Raw genomic sequence first — 18,699 nt, forward strand, 5'->3', positions numbered from 1 at the left:
AATGAGCCAAGATCTTGCCATTGTACTCCAGTTCTGGGCTACAGAGCAAGACTCCATCTCGGAAAAATAAATAAACAATATAATAAAATAAGGAAAGTGTGTTGCCTGCCTTTTTTCCTTTTTTTTTTTCTCTTCCTGTCACCCAGGCTAGAGTGTTGCCTTTTTTCCTAGCAGTTTTATTCAAATATAATTTACATACCATATGATTCACCCATTTTAAATGTACAGTTTGTTGGTTTTTAGTATATTCACAAAGCTGTGCAACCCATCACCACAATCAGTTTAGAACATTTTTCAACCCAGAAAGAAAGCCTGTACCCTTCAGGAGTCACCTCCATTTTCCTTCTTACCTCTGCCTCAACAATTCCTAGAAATCACTAATGTTCATCAGCTTAACAAACTCTTTGGTTAGTTTGAATAACTAGCTAGTTTGAACTAACTAACTCTTTGGCTAGTTTGAATAATGCTGGTTGTGACCATTTGTGTACAAGTTTTTGGGTGAGCTTATGTTTTTATTTCTCTTGGATTTATTCTTTGGAAAGGAATTGCTGGGTCCTGTGGTAATTTTGTGTTTAACCTTAGGGAAACTGCTGTACTGTTTTCCATAGCAGTTACACCATTTTACATTTCTACCATCAGCTTGCTTTTTTTTTTATTTTTTTTTTATTTTTGAGACTGAGTTTTGCTCTTGTTGCCCAGACTGGAGTGCAATGGTGTGATCTTGGCTCACCACAGCCTCCACCTCCCAGGTTCAAGCGATTCTTCTGCCTCAGCCTCCCAAGTAGCTGGGATTACAGACATGTGCCACCACGCCCAGCTAATTTTGTATTTTTAGTAGGGCTGGGGTTTCGCTGTGTTGACCAGGCTGGTCTCAAACTTCTCACCTTAGATGATTCGTGCCACTCAGCATCCCAAAGTGCTGGGATTACAGGTGTGAGCCACTGCGCCCAGCTGAGCTTGCTTTCTAAATTAAAAAAAAAAAAAAAATTTTTTTTTTTTTTGTAGTAATGGGCTTTGATGCCAAGTTAAAAACAGATTCAATTCATGTCTAAGAAAATTTTTGGCCACTTGGCCTTAACCACAGATTTGGTTACCTGTGGCTGCTTTCTTTTTCTGTATTCATTTCATCAATTTCAGAGTTTGCGTTTATAGAACTTCACATTTGTTCTGAGAAGGAAGCAGCATCTCAGAGAGAAATGAGTGAGTCCATGTTGTTGGAGTAAACTTAGACATCCAGCTATGTCTAAGTCCACACAGCATTAAGAAAAGACAGCATTTGGTAAATGAAACTCAGGCATGTATTGAGATTTTATAGTGAGAGAGATAACAGAAGACTGTTTTGATAGAGAAACTCTTCTGCAAGCGTCTTAGTATGGAAAAAGCTTCAGACACATTGCTGCCATAGCAGCCAGTAATGCAGTCAGATGAGTTTAAGGGAGTTTTAAGTCCAGTTTTTCTCTGACTCTTCCAGTTCTGGCCTCATTTGCCTTTTATGTAGTTTAGCAAGAGTAATAGCACAAAACCTAACAATCTGGCATTTAGAAAAATAGGAAGAAATTGTTATTCGTTCGCTGTTTTTTTTCTTGGAGTCCATGTCAGTAGTGTGATTTTATACAGATGACTTTCAGATAATAAATTATATTGCTGATAATTTTAATAACAGAGAAAGTGTCTGATTATGGCCTCAAATTGATTCTTTGGAGTAAACTGAGAGTATATTTTTAGAAGACTATCAAAGATGAGATTGCATAACTACATAAACTGAAAACAGAATTTAGATATTGAACATAGTGGAAAACTTTTTGCTTAATAACTCACTGGTGCCCAGGTATGCCCAGGAATCCTGTTGTATAATTTCTCTAATAAATAAATATAACCTCTTAGTTTTTTAGCTTTCTTTATTATTTTTGTACTTAATTTCAGCCTATGGAGTTAACAAGTTTTAAGTAAGGAAAAACAATGCTTCGAATTGGATTTAGCTTGAGTAGTGGAGTACATATTCTCCCTTGATTTCCTTGCAGGGTACGGTATATCTTGAATGTCACTCGAGAGATAGATAACTTCTTCCCAGGAGTCTTTGAGTATCATAACATTCGGGTATATGATGAAGAGGCAACAGATCTTCTGGCTTACTGGAATGACACTTACAAATTCATCTCTAAAGCAAAGTAAGTAATAGTCCTGCACAATGTTGTGAACCCTGTTCCTCTTGCCCAGCACGTGACTGGGTCCTGAGGGCTACAGACACTTACTGATGGTACTCAGGAAAAAGAAACTAAAGAAAGGAGGAGACTGAAATCTTCTTAATCCTAGGCAAAAGACTAGTGACTCACTTTAAGTCAAGCAAGCACCTGGGAGAAAGTAACCTCATGTTGGCTATTTCCATTGAGCACAGAATTAAAGAAAATAGACTTAGACTGCAGCAAAAGATACAGAAATGAGAGAAGGAAGAAATTCTGAATGAAACTCTTAAGTTGCCAGTGGGGCGATTTAAAAGTTACATCGTAGAAATTATTCCAGATACATAGAATACTGGTCCTCCCCACTAAAGACAAGGAGACAAACTTTGGAAATCTTTTCCTCTTCTCTTTGTTTGTATGATACTCTAAATGATGAAATTTTTCTGTGGCCCTTCTGTTGAGGTCTTCCTCAAATTAGTAGGCTCTTTTAATGAAACTATTTTGTATTAACTTAGTGTTTCGTGTTAATGTCAACACTGCTTTTTTTAAAAAAAACCCTTGGGGATTTCCTTACCAATCTTATTTATTCCTTTACTAGAGGGAACCACAAATGAGTTTGTTTGCCACATCTCCCTTCAAGTAGGACTATGTTCAAACCATCCCTGGCAGATGAGAAGTGCTTTTGTATTTAAAGTTCTTCAAAAATAATTCCACACTTCTCTTAAGGACCTTCACAGTCAGGAAATTCTTCCTCTTACTTTCCCTAAATCCTCATATTCTAGCTTTGAGCCTATTCCTTTAGTCTCCAGGAAGTACCTAAAAGAGTGTTTTATATTTTTGAATTCTGTTAATTATTCCCAGTAGTAATACCATTCATGCATGCTCACTATTCTCTCACGTAGTATTTTCAAGGATCCAGAGGGGCAGATCTTGTCATCCTCCTGTACAGATGAGAACAGACTATAGAGCTGACATTCAGAGAGGTCAAAGAAGTGTTGAAGATAAAACTTGAACAAAGATCTTGCTGAGGTGGGAGGATCACTTGAGTCCGGAAGTTCAAGACCAGCCTGAGCAACATAGCAAGACTCCTATCTCTACCCCCCAAAAAAATTTTTTTTAATTAGCCAGGCAAAGTGGTGCATGTCTGTGATCCCAGCTACTTGGAAGGCTGAGGGAGGTGGGAGAATCTCTTGAGCCCATGAGATTAAGGCTGCAGTGAGCTGTGGTCAACCACCGCACTTGAGCCTGGATTTAGGAAAAAAAGAAAAAATGTCTTATTTCAGAATCTGTGGGTACTGGAATAGTCTAGGTCTATAAGGAAAAGGTACTAGAGGCTAGGCCCCAGCCCCCATGAAAAGAAAGGCTAATTTTACTTGGGATTAGGGAGAGACATATGGGGACACCCAGGGCACAATGGGGGCACTCACTCTCAGGTTTCTTCAAGCATAAGTCAGCACCTAGGAGTGAGTATCTCTTTAAATGTTCCTATGTCTTATCCTAATCAGTACCCAGTTGTTGATATTTGTTTGTTTGTTTGTTTGTTTGAGACAGAATCTGGCTCTTATCAACCAGATAAGAGTGCAATGACATGATATCGGCTTACCACAACCTCCACCTCCTGGGTTCAAGTGATTCTCCTGCCTCAGCGTCCTGAGTAGCTGGGGATTACAGGAACGGGCTATCACAACCAGCTGATTTTTGTGGATTTAGCCATGTTGGTCAGGCTGGTCTTGAACTCCTGAGCTCAAGTGATCTACCTGCCTCAGCCTCCCAACCAAACTGCTAGGATTACAGGCATGAGCCACTGTGCCCAGCCCAAGACCCTGATTTTTTTTTTTTTTTTTTTTTTTTTGAGACAGAGTCTCGCTCTGTTGCCCAGGCTGGAGTGCTGTGGCACGGTGTTGGCTCATTGCAACCTCCACCTCCTGGGTTCAAGCAATTCTCCTGCCTCAGCCTCCTGAGTACCTGGGATTATAGGAACTCGCTACCATACCAGCTGATTTATGTTGGTTTTGCCATGTTGGTCAGGCTGGTCTTGAACTCCTGAGCTCAAGTGATCTGCCTGCCTCAGCCTCCCAAACTGCTGGGATTATAGGCGTGAGCCACCCTGCCCAACCAAAGACCCTGATATATATATATATTTTTTTTTTAATTTTTTTTTTTGAGACAGTCTTGCTCTGTCGCCTAGGCTGGAGTACTGTGGCACAGTCATGGCTCAATGAAACCTCTACCTCCTGGGTTCAAGCAGTTCTCCTCCCTCAGCCTCCAAGTAGCTGGGACTAACTACAGGCACCCACTACCACGGGTGACAATTTTTGTATTTTTAGTAGAGACAGGATTTTACCATATTGGCCAGGCTGGTCTCAAACTCCTGACCTTGTAATCTGCCCGCCTTGGCCTCCCAAAGCGCTAGGATTACAGGCGTGAGCCACTGTGCCCAACCAAGACCCTGATTCTTAAAGTGACACCAGGCTTAATCTAGACAGTCCAGCATGGGTAGGGGCACTGAAAGGTGGAATTAGGTTAGGGGATAACTGACTTCAGATCCTTCATTACATGAGTTAGAAGCCATTTGCCAGTGATCCCAGCTATTTGGAAGGCTAAAGGAGGTGGGAGTATCGACCAAAAAAGCCTAGTTGAAAATATGCCAAAGAGATGTCTTCATGGAAGTGGATTTCGTAATTGAATTTTACTTGTGGTTGTCCAAGTTTGAGCACCTTGCATGCTACAGGCATAGACCTGAAACTTGATACATTAAGGTTGTCAGAGCTTGATGGGAAAATGTAGAGCACATGTCTAAACTTCCTTCTGAGAGACTGCATTAGCTTCCTAACTGTAGTCTAAATGTAAACCCTAGGGTGCCATAAGTAAACAGATATTTCCTAGTCATTTGGGCTAAACTACACAGAGAGACACCCCCCCCAATTAATGTTAGGACACCCAAATTTTGTACCTAACTCACAAGTGGGAGGTTAATATTACCTTCCCTTTGGGACTTTCCATTATTCCAGCCCATTTTCTGCATTCCTGTAGCTTACCTGGCTAACTCATTTTGGCACTTAACCACATACTTCCTTGTGTTTATACTGAAGTCTTTCATATGTCTCTTTCTCCAGAAGCAGGATTATAAGCTTCTGAAAGGAAGCTTGTCTACCATCATAATAGTGAGTGAGTGGATGAATAGATTTCCCTTGTTATGCTGACATGTACATTTTTTGGTTTATTGGAATAACCACTGGGGAAAGATTCCAGAGCCCATGTATGCTAGGATAAGGATAACAGTTCTTATTTCCAGATTTTTTAATGTTGTTCCTACTTTAAGCACCTGGTAGACCTAATCAGCAGATCCACAGGTTTATTTATACATTTAGCCAATATTTAATATTTGAAAGTTTACTATGTGCCAGACACTGTGTTGTTAGCATAATTAGCCTACTAAATAATGTTCATATTCCAGAGTAAGCTCCAGCATTTTAAGCCTCAGGGGTTTTGTTTGTTAGCATAGCTTTAGGTAGCTTTGTTTTCTCTTTCTTCCACCTAATTTAAAAAAAGAAGAAAACCCCACAGTTTTCCTTCATTCCTCCCTCATCACTGAGAAAGCCAAGTGGTACACCACATGCCCCCATTCAGCTCCTCAGTGGTAGAGCCCGTCCCTAGATCCGGGTTGCATGTCTGTGAAAAGTACTATCCAGTGCTATATCTGAGTAGAGAAGAAGGTTAGTTTCATTTGGTTTGTGCTTTTTTCCAAGGACAGAACCCTTACTGGAACTTAAGCTGGAAACATCTCATAACATTTGAATAAATTAGTTCACTCAGAGCCACACCTGTAACTCAAGAGAGTGTCAGCCATGAAACATGCCCCTGGGGCTGTGAGGGAACTGGCCTCCACCACACAAAATGGGCTCCAGTCTAAATTTAAAATGCTCCCTCTCCACCCTGTGACCAATTGTCATTGCACTTACCATATTGAACTTTTTCCTTTTCTTTTCTTTTTCTTTGAGACAGACTCTTACTCTGTTGCCCAGGCTGGAGTGTAGTGGCACAATCTCAGCTCACTGTAACCTCAGCCTCCTGGGTTCAATTAATTCTCTGTCTCAGCCTCCTGAGTAGCTGAAATTACAGGCACCTGCCACCATGCCTAGCTAATTTTTTTGTATTTTTAGTAGAGACAGGGTTTCACCATCTTGGCCAGGTTGGTCTTAAACTCCCGACTTCATGATCCACCCACCTCAACCTCCCAAAGTGCTAGGATTGCAGGTGTGAGTCATTGCACCTGGCCTGCCCAGCTAATTTTTGTATTTTTAGTAGAGATGGGGTTTCGCCATGTTGCCCAGGCTGTTCTCGAACTCCCAACCTCAAGTGATCCACCCACCTCAGCCTCCCAAAGTGCTGGGATTACAAGCATGAACCACTGTGCCTGGCCCCATATTGAATTTTAACTGTATGTTTCTCCCACTAAATCCTACCCGTTAGGATAAAAGCTATATGTTACTTTGTACCCCAGCACTTTGTTTCTTGTCTTACACGTATTATAAATACCTGGTAAATGTTTGCTGAATGGATTAAAGAAATATATTATTAACCTTGAATATTGTTTTAAAAGACACTAGAGCTGCCTCCCCTACCCTACCCACATATTTGATTATAGATGTATGGGAGTATACCAAAGTAGAGAGACTGCACAGCAAGAAAATGGAAGGACAGGACAGGATACTTGGAAAAATCTATAACCCAGCTTTTAAAATATCCCCACTGTTGTGTCTTCCTCTGTTCTTTACCTCAATCCCTCAAACAAGGAAACATGGATCTAAATGCCTTGTGCACTGCAAAATGGGGGTGAGTCGCTCAGCCTCCACGGTGATTGCCTATGCAATGAAGGAATATGGCTGGAATCTGGACCGAGCCTATGACTACGTGAAAGAAAGACGAACAGTGACCAAGCCCAACCCCAGCTTCATGAGACAACTGGAAGAGTATCAGGGAATCTTGCTGGCAAGGTGAGTCCATACGTGACTTTCTCCAATTCTCCCTCCTTTTAGGTTCTCTAAAGCAAGATGAAGTGTCCTCCTCTGCAACTAGTTCTCAGGCTGATTTGGATGACTTATTTTTTCAAAAAAGACTTATTTCTCTATCAATCAAGTTTTCAAAAAATAAGTGTAAGCATTTAAGATTTGCATGGGCTGTGTGGGCACAATGGCTCATGCCTGTAAGCCCAGCATTTTGGGAGGCCAAGGAGGGTGGATCATTTGAGGTCTAGAGTTCAAGACCAGCCTGCCAACATGGTGAAACCCCATCTCTACTTAAAATACCAAAATTAGCCAGGCATGATGGTGTGCGCCTGTAATCCCAGCTACTTGGGAGACTGAGGCAGGAGAATCGCTTGAACCCCGGAGGCAGAGGTTACAGTGAACCAAGATCGCACCACTGCACTCCAGTCTAGGTGACAAGAGTGTAACTCTGTCTCCAAAAAAAAGATTTGCATGGGCACGCTGACAGTGGGATACCCCTGTCCCACAAGGAGCAGTACCAAAAAAGTTTTTTAAAGGCAAAAAAAGGTCAGGCGTGGTGGCTTAATCCTGTAAATCCCACTCTGGGAGGCCAAGGCGGCGGATCTTGAGGTCAGGAAATTGAGACCATCCTGGCCAACATGGTGAAACCCCATTTCTACTAAAAATACAAAAATTAGCTAGACATGGTGGCATGTGCCTTTAATCCCAGCTACTCAGGAGGCTGAGGCAGGAGAATAGCTTGAACCAGGGAGTTGGAGGTTGCAGTGAGCTGAGATCATGCCACTGCACTCCAGCCTGGCAACAAAGCGAGACTCCATCTAAAAAAAAAAAGAGAGAGAGAGAGACTAGTATGGAAGATTAAGTATTTAATCTTTCAGGTTGATATAATAAAATTAAAGGATGGAAATACTAAATATTTATACCACTTTTCAACATCTTGCTAGACTAGATTCAGCTGCCATGTAAAAAAAAAAAAATTGGATACCAGTGACTCCCATGATAATGCTAGGCTTAGCTGAAATTCTTGGAAATTTTTTGGCCCATTCATTCATTCACATTTTATTTGTATTTTTGTGTTTTTTGAGACAGGATCTCTCAGCTGGTTCTCTTTCAAGCTAGTTCCCTCTCAAGCTGGAGTGCAGTGTCACAATCTCGGCTCACTGCAACCTTTGGCCCACTCTTTTAAAAAATATAAAAGTACTGTCTGCTAATTTGGGTATTTTTTTTTTCCTCAGTGCTTTGTTTTACTGAACCTTGTCTAGTAATTTTGATCATGTGACAAATCAGCAGAATAGGGATGTATATAGCCCCAGTGAGCTATGAAGGCACTTCCTAGAAACAATTCTTATTTAAAGAATCTTTTGGCCAGGCATAGTGGCTCATGCCTGTAATCCCAGCACTTTGGGATGCCAAGGTGGGTAGATCACACGGTCAGGAGTTTGAGACTAGCCTGACCAATATGGTGAGACCCCATCTCTACTAAAAATACAAAAATTAGCCAGGCGTGAGGGCGGGTGTCTATAGTCCCAGCTACTTGAGAGGCTGAGGCAGGAGAATTGCTTGAACCCGGGAGGCGGAGGTTGCAGTGAGCCAAGATCCTGCCTCAGCACTCCAGCCTGGAAGCCTGGGAGCCTGGGTGACAGAGCAAGACTCCGTGTCAAAAAATATATATATTTTAATCCAGTTATATATGCCTAGCAAAAATGCAGAAAATTGCAAAGGGAAAAAAATAGTTTATGAGCTCAGTATACACAGACAGCAGTTGACATTACCTGTTTCTCAAGGTTTTATTCTATCACATAGTTTGGTGGTTATTTTCGCCACAAAAACTTCTGTAGTCTACCTCCCCACTCAGTACTAGGTCTTGAATGTCTTCCTGAATTGGTAAAAAACAGCTGTTTTCAATAATAATTTGGCAATTGGTGATAAAATGAGTAATTAATTCACTATATTATTATCCCTTCGGTGGTTAAAGCCACCTTCACCAGCTCTTGGGAATAATCATCAGATATTAAGTGATTTATGGATCAGTTTTCTGAGAGGCCACATGCTGAGATTCAGTGGATGTCTAGATTTTGCTTTGTTTTTTTCCATATAGGTATGTTCTAAGTGGTTTTGTTAGGGTGAACGCACAGCTGTCTAGAAGCAGTTGGGCTGGTGGTACCAGTGTTTGACTCCAGTGAGTCTTATGATTTGGTCTTGACTCTTGAATCTGGACTGTATTTCCCCTGAACAAAATGTTACATAGCCTTCCAGCCTATCCAGGCAGAGGGATCACTCTCCCACCCCCAAAGTATTGTGAACATGTGGCCACAGCATAGCATTATGATTTCCACTGAAAAACCCCTCCCATTTACTCAACATTTGGCATGATTTCATCTCATTCTCTTAGGAGGTTGGGAGGATACTGAAGCATCCTATATTTAAAAGAATTTGTAGGTCTTTGAGGCCAGATTTTGATGGCATTTTTAGATTCGATCAGAAGGTAGGATGTAGCAGTTCTTTTGGGCACCAGAAAGAGGTATCTGAGCATTCAGCAAGAAATAAATATATATTCCCAGACGCACATGACAGATGTTGGGCAATGTCTTCACGTGACCCACTGAGAGGAAGGATACTATGTGTCCTGCCAATTTGAGTATTTGTTCTGGAATCCCAGGCTACTGCAAGCTGTCGGGTTGGATTTTTTTAGTGTGTGTGGTTTTCCTTAGTTGTTGAAGGAATTTCAGAAAAATCTTAGATGATAAGAAGGGCAGCGTAAACTCAAAGTCACCTTTTCTTCCTTTTCCTTTCCTTTTTTTGTTCCATCTCAGCTTCCTAGGCTTGATTCATGGAGGGAGGGACAAGCTCTGGGGAGAGAAAACCACAGAATTTGAATCAGTAGATCTGGTTTCCATCCTGGTTCACCCCCTTGCTGTACCCATGAGAAGTTACTTTACATTTCTGATCCTTAACTGACCCCATCTATAAAATGAAAATCAAGAGATCCATCTCACATTTTATGTGAATAAAAATGTATATGAATGTTCCTTATGTATTACTGAGTTATTGAGATATGATTCTCATCTTCCTCCAAGGCTACCCAGAAGACACGTATATGTGCCATTTATTTGCTCTTCCATGACATCACTTACTGCCTCCTGCCACCCACAGACATACTCCATTCAAAACTGGAATGGGGCCGGGCACAGTGGCTTATGCCTGTAATCCCAGCACTTTGGGAGGCCGAGGCGGGTGGATCACGAGATCAGGAGTTTGAGACCAGCCTGGCCAACATGGTGAAACCCCATGTCTACTAAAGATACGCAAAATTAGCTGGGCATGGTGGCACGTGCCTGTAATCCCAGCTACTCTGGAGGCTGAGGCAGGAGAATTGCTTGAACCCAGGAGGTGGAGGTTGCAGTGAGCCAAGATCACGCCATTGCACTCCAGCCTGGGCAACAGAGTAAGACTCCGTCTCAAGAAAAAAAAAAAAAATTGGAATGGAAAGTGTTCCTGAAATTTCCTGTATTATGGTGTTTTCTGGGTTTTAAGTACTGTCTAGTGCTAGGGATATCACTTAGGCTGCTTTTGGCTGCAAGTAATCAAATATCTCAGCAGTCAGGATCTCAGCAAGAAACAGCAGACTCAGATTAGGATTATTTGAGGAGGGTTTTTTTAATTTTTATTTTATTTTTATTTTTATTATTTATTTATTTATTTATTTTTGAGATAGAGTCTCACTCCTGAGTAGCTGGGATTACAGTCACGCACTGCCATGCCTGGCTAATTTTTGTATTTTTAGTAGAGACAAGGTTTCACCATGTTAGTCAGGCTGGTCTCTAACTCCTAACCTCGTGATCCACCTGCTTCAACCTCCCAAAGTGCTGAGATTACAAGCATGAGCCACCATGCCCAGCCTGTTTTATTTTTTGAGACAGTCTATCTTTATTGACAGGCTGGAGTGCGGTGGCATGATCTCAGCTCATTGCAACCTCTGTTTCCTGGGTTCAAGCGATTCTCCTGTCTCAGCCTCCCGAGTAGGTGAGACTACAGGCATGCACCACTATGCCCAGCTATTTTTTATATTTTTAGTAGAGTTGGGGGTTTCACCATGTTAGCCAGGATGGTCTCAATCTCTTGATCTTGTGATTTACGCACCTCGGCCTCCCAAAGTGCTGGGTTCCACGCGTGAGCCACCACACCCAGCCGTTGTTGAGGGTTTTATAAAGGGACTATTTACAAGTGTGGCATTGTAGTGGAATCAAGGGACTTATATCAGTAGGGCTATTTGGAAATAGCTCCTGGACCCAAAAAGAGAGGAAGCAGTTACTAAAACCTGGAAAGAAACTCTTGTTAGAGAAAGGCACTTTCAGAGACAAGCAATAACTTTCTGTCAAAGGGACACTAGCCCGAGGTGACCCTGTGGTGAGGGAGCTAGGGGAGTAAATACCTTCCCTCACTCTCTTTCCTCCAGTCTCCTTCCAGAACTCCCCATTAACCAAACCCTCTGGAAGTCAGAAAACTAAGGGGCCTGTTGTTGTGGTCTGTAGGTCAGCCTCTGCAGCAACAAACAGGGTGGAGAAGCTGAAGAATGGACCCTGCAGGGGCAAATAAAAGCTATCTGGCCCAACACCCAGCTACAGGTAGTTTAAAAAGTTGTACCAGTTATCGCCTTTAAAAAGAAACACAGAAGTAGTCTCTGTAATGGCTCAGTGGTAATGTAATCACAGACTCTGGTGTTCTTTAGCTTTCTGTTCCACCTTCCTTAGTTAATAGCTTGGTCCTTGACGTTGTCTGATGATTGCCAGATGTCTGCCGCATTGCTAGGTATCTGTAAATGTACAGCATCTGGCTGAAGAAAAGGGGAATTTAAATTGGATAGGAAGACCTTCTCCAGAAGTTCCCCATAGACTTCCTCTTGGGACCCATTGGCCAGGACTGGGTCATATGGCCAAGAAAATAGAATTTCCAGGACTGGATAAAACATATTCACAGCTGGGCACGGTGGCTCATGCCTGTAATCCCAGCACTTCGGGAGGCCAAGGCAGGTGGATCACCTGAGGTCAGGAGTTCAAGACCAGCCTGGCCAACATGGCTAAACCCCATCTCTACTAAAAATACAAAAATTAGCCAGGTGTGGTGGTGGGCACCTATAATCCCAGCTATTTGGGAGGCTGAGGCAGGAGAATTGCTTGAACCCAGGAGGTGAAGGTTGCAGTGCGCCAAGATCATGCCACTTCACTCCAGCCTGGGTGAAAGAACAAAACTCTGTCTCAAAAATATGTATATCTATATATCACATTTATCCTCTGGATCTAGGGAAGTGCCACATTTCCTGAACCCATGGGACAGTGAACACCCAAATCAAATCAGGCTTCTGACTGTAAGAAAAATGGCTCTTAGATATATAGCTGTTAGGGTCTGCAATCTATGATGTGTTATTAGGAAACCTTGGAACCTGTAGGCTAACTGCAAAGTGAATAGGCCCAGCAGACTGGCCCAGCACCCAAGTGCTGCTCCAGGATCTGCTTGCTTGGAAGAGCAAAGAAAAAAATCCCCAGACTCCTATGACTATATGAAGCTCTATCAAGCCTTACAGTTTGGGTAAGCAGGAGAGGAAAATCCTTAGAAAAATCTCATTGTTTGTAGAGAAATTCTATTTCCTGTCCAAGTGTTTGGATCTTGCATTTCATCTTATCCCAAGAGGCATGTGGTGGTTTTCTCAAAGAGGCAGAGCCCTGATCCTAGCATTCTCTAGCTCCATAGTTATCTAGGGTGGCCCTGGGTGTTTAATTTGAGGTGGCAGCTCTCTGTTTGAAGATATTTGCTTAGTGCTTTGACATTAGTAGAAGAGGAGTTTTCAAAGTGACACCAGGTTCCTGTATTGATTTATGAATTGGTTACAGTCTTAATCAGAGTATGAGGGTATGAGGCAACCCCCTCTGAAATACAAGGTACTTTTCGTACCTCTTAGTATACCATTAAGGGCCTGAAGAAGGCTGTTTAATATTTCCCTTTAGACCTAAAAAGAAGGGTATCATAAAGCTACTTTTAGTACTGATATCTGATTTTATTTTTTTCTGTTTTTATAGATGGGGGATGGTAGCAAAACAAGAAGAGAGGGTGTGGGTGTGTCTGTGTGTGTGTGCCTGTGTTTTGAAACTCCATCAAACTGCCAGCAGCCCTGTTTGTTATTCTGTACTCTGATCATGCAGGTATCTGGCAGATTTATGTTCCATTAGACAGGTTTAGATTTCAAGCAGACCATTTGCAACCTGGACCGTGTGTCTATGATATTAGGTTTCCATATATAGGGGCAAGGAAGAAAAACTGGGTGGTGACCAGGGAGAGTTTGTGCTACATTTCCTCAGAAATGTCAGTTTTGATTCTTTGAATGCTCCTGTCACAAGAGCCAGAGGAGGCAGGGTTGTCTTTTACCCTGGCTTTGCTGGTGGAGACATTGAGGTCTAGTTAGCTGGTGCACATTGGTCAGCCGGCAGCATACAACCTGAGAATTGAAGACGTGGACTCCTGGTCAGGTGACAGCCAACTGCAATTGAGATTTAAAAGGATTTTCTTACTAGCTTTCCAGTTAAATAATCTTAAATCATCTTGGACGATGCACAGCACACAAAAAATACTCAGATAATGCTTTTTCTTTTCCTTTATTTATAAAGGCTGCCTAATACCCTAAAAAGTAACTATAGACAGCCGGGTGTGGTGGCTCATGCCTGTAATCCAGCACTTTGGGAGGCTGAGGCAGGCAAATCACGAGGTCAAGAGATGGAGACCATCCTGGCCAACATGGTGAAACCCTGTCTCTAATAAAAATACAAAAACTGGCTGGGCGTGGTGGCACGGGGCTGTAGTCCCAGCTACTCGGGAGTCTGCGGCAGGAGAATTGCTTGAACCCAGGAGGCAGAGGTTGCAGTGAGCTGGGATCACACTACTGCACTCCAGCCTGGTGACAGAGCAAAACTCCGTCTTAAAAAAAAAAAAAAAGTAACTATAGACAGCATGATTTTACTGTAACTCCTGCTCCCACCATTTTTTTTTTTCCAAAGAGACAATGTCTATATTGCCCAGGCTAGTCTCACTCAACTCCTAGGCTCAAGTGATCATCATGCTGTAGCCTCCTGAGTAGCTAGATTACAGATGCAAGTACTCCATTTTTAGCAGCCGTTTCCTTTATATAACTTTCTCAGAGTTGATGTTTCACCAAACATGTAACAATATGAAAGTGGAGGCTAGATAATGGAACACCTTATACATCGTCATTTAAATTTCCTTCTTCTTGTGCTCACCTGGGCAGCACATATACTAAAATTGGAACTATACAGAGAAGATTAGCATGGCCCCTGCGCAAGGTTGACAATTTAAAAATATTTAAAAATAAAAACAGAATTTCTTCCCTGTTCATTCATTAGGTAAAAGAGCAATTCTTTCCCAGAATGACCTAATCACCTTATGTATGTCTGTGTTTTTATACGAATCCAAATTCAGGTCAGAGGCCACTCAAGGGGGAAAAGGATCTGAGACTTGGTTACATCATCCAGGATATAGAGCAACTCTGAAGTTCCTTTTCTGGCAAGCTGTTTATTTGCTGCCTGCCTGGAAGAGGGTGGGAGGTGGGGAGTCAGCTGCATTTAAAATTTAACAGTTTAAAAGAATAGATATGATCTAATGTCTTACATCTATTCCTACCAGTGATGAAGTGTTAGAATAAACTGGCTCAGGACAAAGCTTCATTGGAAAACAGTTTAGTGTAATGGACTAAAACTGATGATGAGGCCAGGCATGGGGCTCATGCCTGTAATGTCAACACTTTGGGAGGCTGAAGCGAGCAGATTGCTTGAGGTCAGGAGTTTGAGACCAGCCTTGTCCAACATGGTGATCCCCGTCTCTTCTAAAAATATAAAAATTAGCCAGGCATGGTGGTGCATACCTATAATCCCAACTACTCAGGAGGCTGAGACAGGAGAATCACTTGAACCAACAAAAGGGAAATAAATTGTGTCATACTCATTACACTCTGGTGGGTTACATTTTTATACACAGTGATGAATCTTTTTTTAAAAAAAATCCATTGAGGAAGAATACATATAGTGTGACACCATTTATATAAAATTCAAGACATGCAAAACAAAGCAGTATTTGATTAAGAACAAAACATGTTGACACTATAAAGAAAAATAAGGGAATGATAAGCATAAAATTCAGAGTGGAGGTTACCCCTTGAGTGGGGAGGAGTCGGGAGGGGACCCCTGAGCGAGAAGGGACATGTGGAGTAGCAGTGTTGGAGATGAATCAGCTGCTTGCTATTCTCCCTGCAGGTCCTATTGCAAAAATGAAAAAAAGGCAGCAGCATCAGACCTATCTTTAGATTGTTTTTTTCTCTCTCTCTTTTACAAGTGTCAGCTTAATTCCAGAGCCCCGACCCAGTATTTTCTGATTACTGTCTCCCTAAGGAAGAGAAGGAAATCCCTGCTGACTGTACAACTGTGATGTTAGATTTCCTCTGAAGCATGTAACTGTTTGTGCCTATTAGCATAACTTCAGTCTCTTATTCTCTCCTGACTGATTAGTGAATTCCAGGCAGTTTAAAAAAACATACTTTGGAGGATTCTTGGGATCATGAAACTTCTCATTTGCCTGTTCTATTATTACAGGAGTAAGAATAGCTACCCCCTGAGAGGTCTTCCCAGTCATTTGCATCCCAGGCATTGTCCTACTATGGTGGGTGAAAGAAGCTGGTGCATGTTTGAAGATCCTCATGATAGGTCATGTTTATTTCAAGAAACAAGGATGTTTGCATATAAGAGAAGACACTTTAAAAGGAAACCACTGGCCTCAGTTGGTCATAATGTACAACTTAGGACCCACCTATCCAGTCAGCTTGCCCCTCCCCACAGTCACTCACTTGTTAAGATGTGCGATATGTTGTCTCCTCCTAGGGGTGGCTGGAGTTCATGCAGCTTGGAAAGGGTGAAAACCCCATCTTACACCCAGCTGATTGATTACAGCTTGTCTTCATAAAAAGACTGACCTGCTCCTTACCAGGAAAGCACCCCTCTGCTCTCCAAGCATGAGTCAGAGAGAGCCCCACCCAAGCAGCAGACAGGCAGGAGGAGCTGAGAGCAGGTGCAGAGTTGAGAACAAACAGCGGGTCACATTAGTGCAGGCGCCTGAGCATGACTCGGCAGAGCCCAGGCGTGGCCTGGAGCCCGGGGCAAGTTGTTTGGGCTGAGTTTCCCATTCCACCCTGCGGTTTGGTAACTCCTCATCAGCTTGTAAACCATGGAGACCACACCCCCAAGCACCACACTTAGTGACCTGTTTCCTGGGCAGATGAACCTGACCAACCACAGGGCCATCTTTCTCTTTTTGGCTGGGATTTGGGGAACTGTTTAAGAGTGTGTGGTTTGAAATGAAATCTCCCTATCTCAAACCTCTTTCATAAAATAAAGCAAAGGATGCAGGGTGGTAGAGAGGGGCCTTCCTTTGGCCCACCTGCTTTTCCATGTGTCTCCTTAGCTTAATATTTTTATCCAGAGATTCTTCTGAAAGAGCCTATCCGTTATGCTCTTCCCTTCATTCTGTTACTAAGTTTTCTCTCCAGATTTACTAGCCCCTCCTTTGCTTTCTGATTCCAGAATGCTTACCATGCTCTTCACACCCTACGTCAGTCATTAAGCTACATCAGCTCTTCATCCCACTTATGAGTTCTTGGTAATAGGTTCCAACAGAGTATTCCCTTTGTGTTACTTGTATGCTTTGATTTTAGTGGGGTTTTTCTGATTATATTTGTTAAACATGCCTGTTTTTTTAATTCAAAATTATAAAAATATAAAGGCCAGGCTTGGTGGCTCACGCCAATAATCCCAGCACTTTGGGAGGCCAAAGCAGGAGGATCACTTGAACCCAGGAGTTTGAGACGAGCCTGGGCAACATAATGAGACCCCCATCTCCACAAAAAAAAAAAAAAAAAAAAGCTACTACTAGGGAGGCTGAGGCAGGAGAATCACCTCAGCCCAGGAGGTTGAGGTTGCAATGAGCTGTGATATTGTCACTGCACTCCAGCCTGGGTGGTGGCAGAGTGAGACCCTGTGTGCATGTGTGTGTACCTGTGTGTAAAATGTAGAAAGTAAAAGTCTTCCCCAGAAGTATTTCTACCTTTCTTGAAAGAATCACTATCAGTTTGGTGATGTTCCTCCAGATTTTTTCCTATATTATTCTAACATGGACACTAATTTCAAATGTGTTTGAGGTTCTTTCTTACTTAATAATATACCTCGTATATCATTCTACTAAAATACTGGACAAGTTTTTTTTTCCTTTTTGTTTTAATTTTTCTTATCACAGGAGACTTACGTAGACCTGACAGTTTTTAACAGCTTCATAGCATATAGTTGTGTGGATTATAATGTAAATAATCGTTTTTTGTTTGATGTCTCATCTTTTAGTATCACAAATAGTATCATAGTAAATATCTTTGTTTGAGACAGAGTCTTAACTCTGTCACCCAGACTGGAGTGCAGTGGTGCGATCTCAGCTCACTTCAACCCCTGCCTCCCAGGTTCAAGCAATTCTCCTGTCTCAGCTTCCTGAGTAGCTGGGATTACAGATAGCTGCCACCAAATCCAGCTAATGTTTGTATTTTTAGTAGAGACGGGTTTCACCATGTTGGTCGGGCTGGTCTTGAACTCCTGACCTCAAGTGATCCACCTGCCTCGGCCTCCCAAAGTGCTGGGATTACAGGCGTGAGCCACCACACCTGGCTGGTAAATATCTTTATATATCTTTTCTATTTTCTTATTTTTTTGAGACATGGTCTTAGTCACCCAGGCTGGTTGCAGTGGTGCAATCTCAGCTCACTGCAGCCTCATCATCATGGGCTCAAGTGATCCTCCCACTTCAGCCCCCTAAGTAGTTAAACTACAGGCATATGCCACTACACTTGAATAATTTTTTAATTTTTTATAGAGATGGGGTTTTATCATGTTGCCCAGGCTGGTCTCAAATTCCTGGGCTCAAGCAATCTGCCTGCCTTGGCCTCCCAAAAAGTGCTGGGATTTCAGGTGTGAGACACCACGCCCAGCCATATAGATATCTGTGTGCACTTGTAGTAGTATTTCTCCAAGAAAAATATATTAAGAATTTTTGGTTAAAGGGTTAAATTTAAAGAGCTATTGCCAGATTTCAGTCTTTAAAATTCTACAATTCAGGGTCGGATGCGGTGGCTCAAGCCTCTAATCCCAGCACTTTGGGAGGCCAAGGCGGGTGGATCACAAGGTCAAGAGATCAAGACCATCCTGGTCAATATGGTGAAGCCCCGTCTCTACTAAAAATACAAAAAATTAGCTGGGCACGGTGGCGCGTGCCTATAATCCCAGCTACTCAGGTGGCTGAGGCAGGAGAATTGCCTAAACCCAGGAGGTGGAGGTTGCAGTGAGCCAAGATTGCGCCATTGCACTCCAGCCTGGATAAAAAGAGCGAAATTCTGTCTCAAAAAAAAAAAATTCTACAAT

At 42.4% G+C, this 18,699-nt stretch overlaps 1 protein-coding gene, 1 long non-coding RNA gene and 1 other non-coding gene across 17 annotated transcripts in view; 2 read left to right on the forward strand and 1 right to left on the reverse strand.

Annotated features, from left to right (window-relative positions):
- SSH2 (slingshot protein phosphatase 2) overlaps nucleotides 1-18,699 on the forward strand; it is a 306,939-nt gene that overhangs the window by 277,562 nt on the left and 10,678 nt on the right. For all 15 annotated transcript variants that reach the window (XM_078373915.1, XM_035303255.3, XM_078373908.1 and 12 more), the window contains 2 exons: nucleotides 2,022-2,168; nucleotides 6,977-7,177. In XM_078373915.1, coding sequence (XP_078230041.1) covers nucleotides 2,022-2,168; nucleotides 6,977-7,177 — 348 coding nt within the window. The remainder of the gene's footprint in view (nucleotides 1-2,021; nucleotides 2,169-6,976; nucleotides 7,178-18,699) is intronic.
- LOC103793193 (uncharacterized) lies at nucleotides 1,881-16,335 on the reverse strand. Its single transcript, XR_620175.5, has 4 exons — nucleotides 16,092-16,335; nucleotides 13,610-13,721; nucleotides 9,963-10,038; nucleotides 1,881-3,425 (listed from the first exon to the last, which is right to left on the reverse strand). It is a non-coding gene; the product is annotated as an uncharacterized LOC103793193 (long non-coding RNA).
- On the forward strand, nucleotides 14,468-14,578 carry LOC118154232 (U6 spliceosomal RNA). The gene has a single exon (XR_004744123.1). It is a non-coding gene; the product is annotated as a U6 spliceosomal RNA (small nuclear RNA).

This window comes from Callithrix jacchus, chromosome 5, assembly GCF_049354715.1.
Source record: "Callithrix jacchus isolate 240 chromosome 5, calJac240_pri, whole genome shotgun sequence".
In the NCBI taxonomy this organism is placed as follows: domain Eukaryota; kingdom Metazoa; phylum Chordata; class Mammalia; order Primates; family Cebidae; genus Callithrix; species Callithrix jacchus.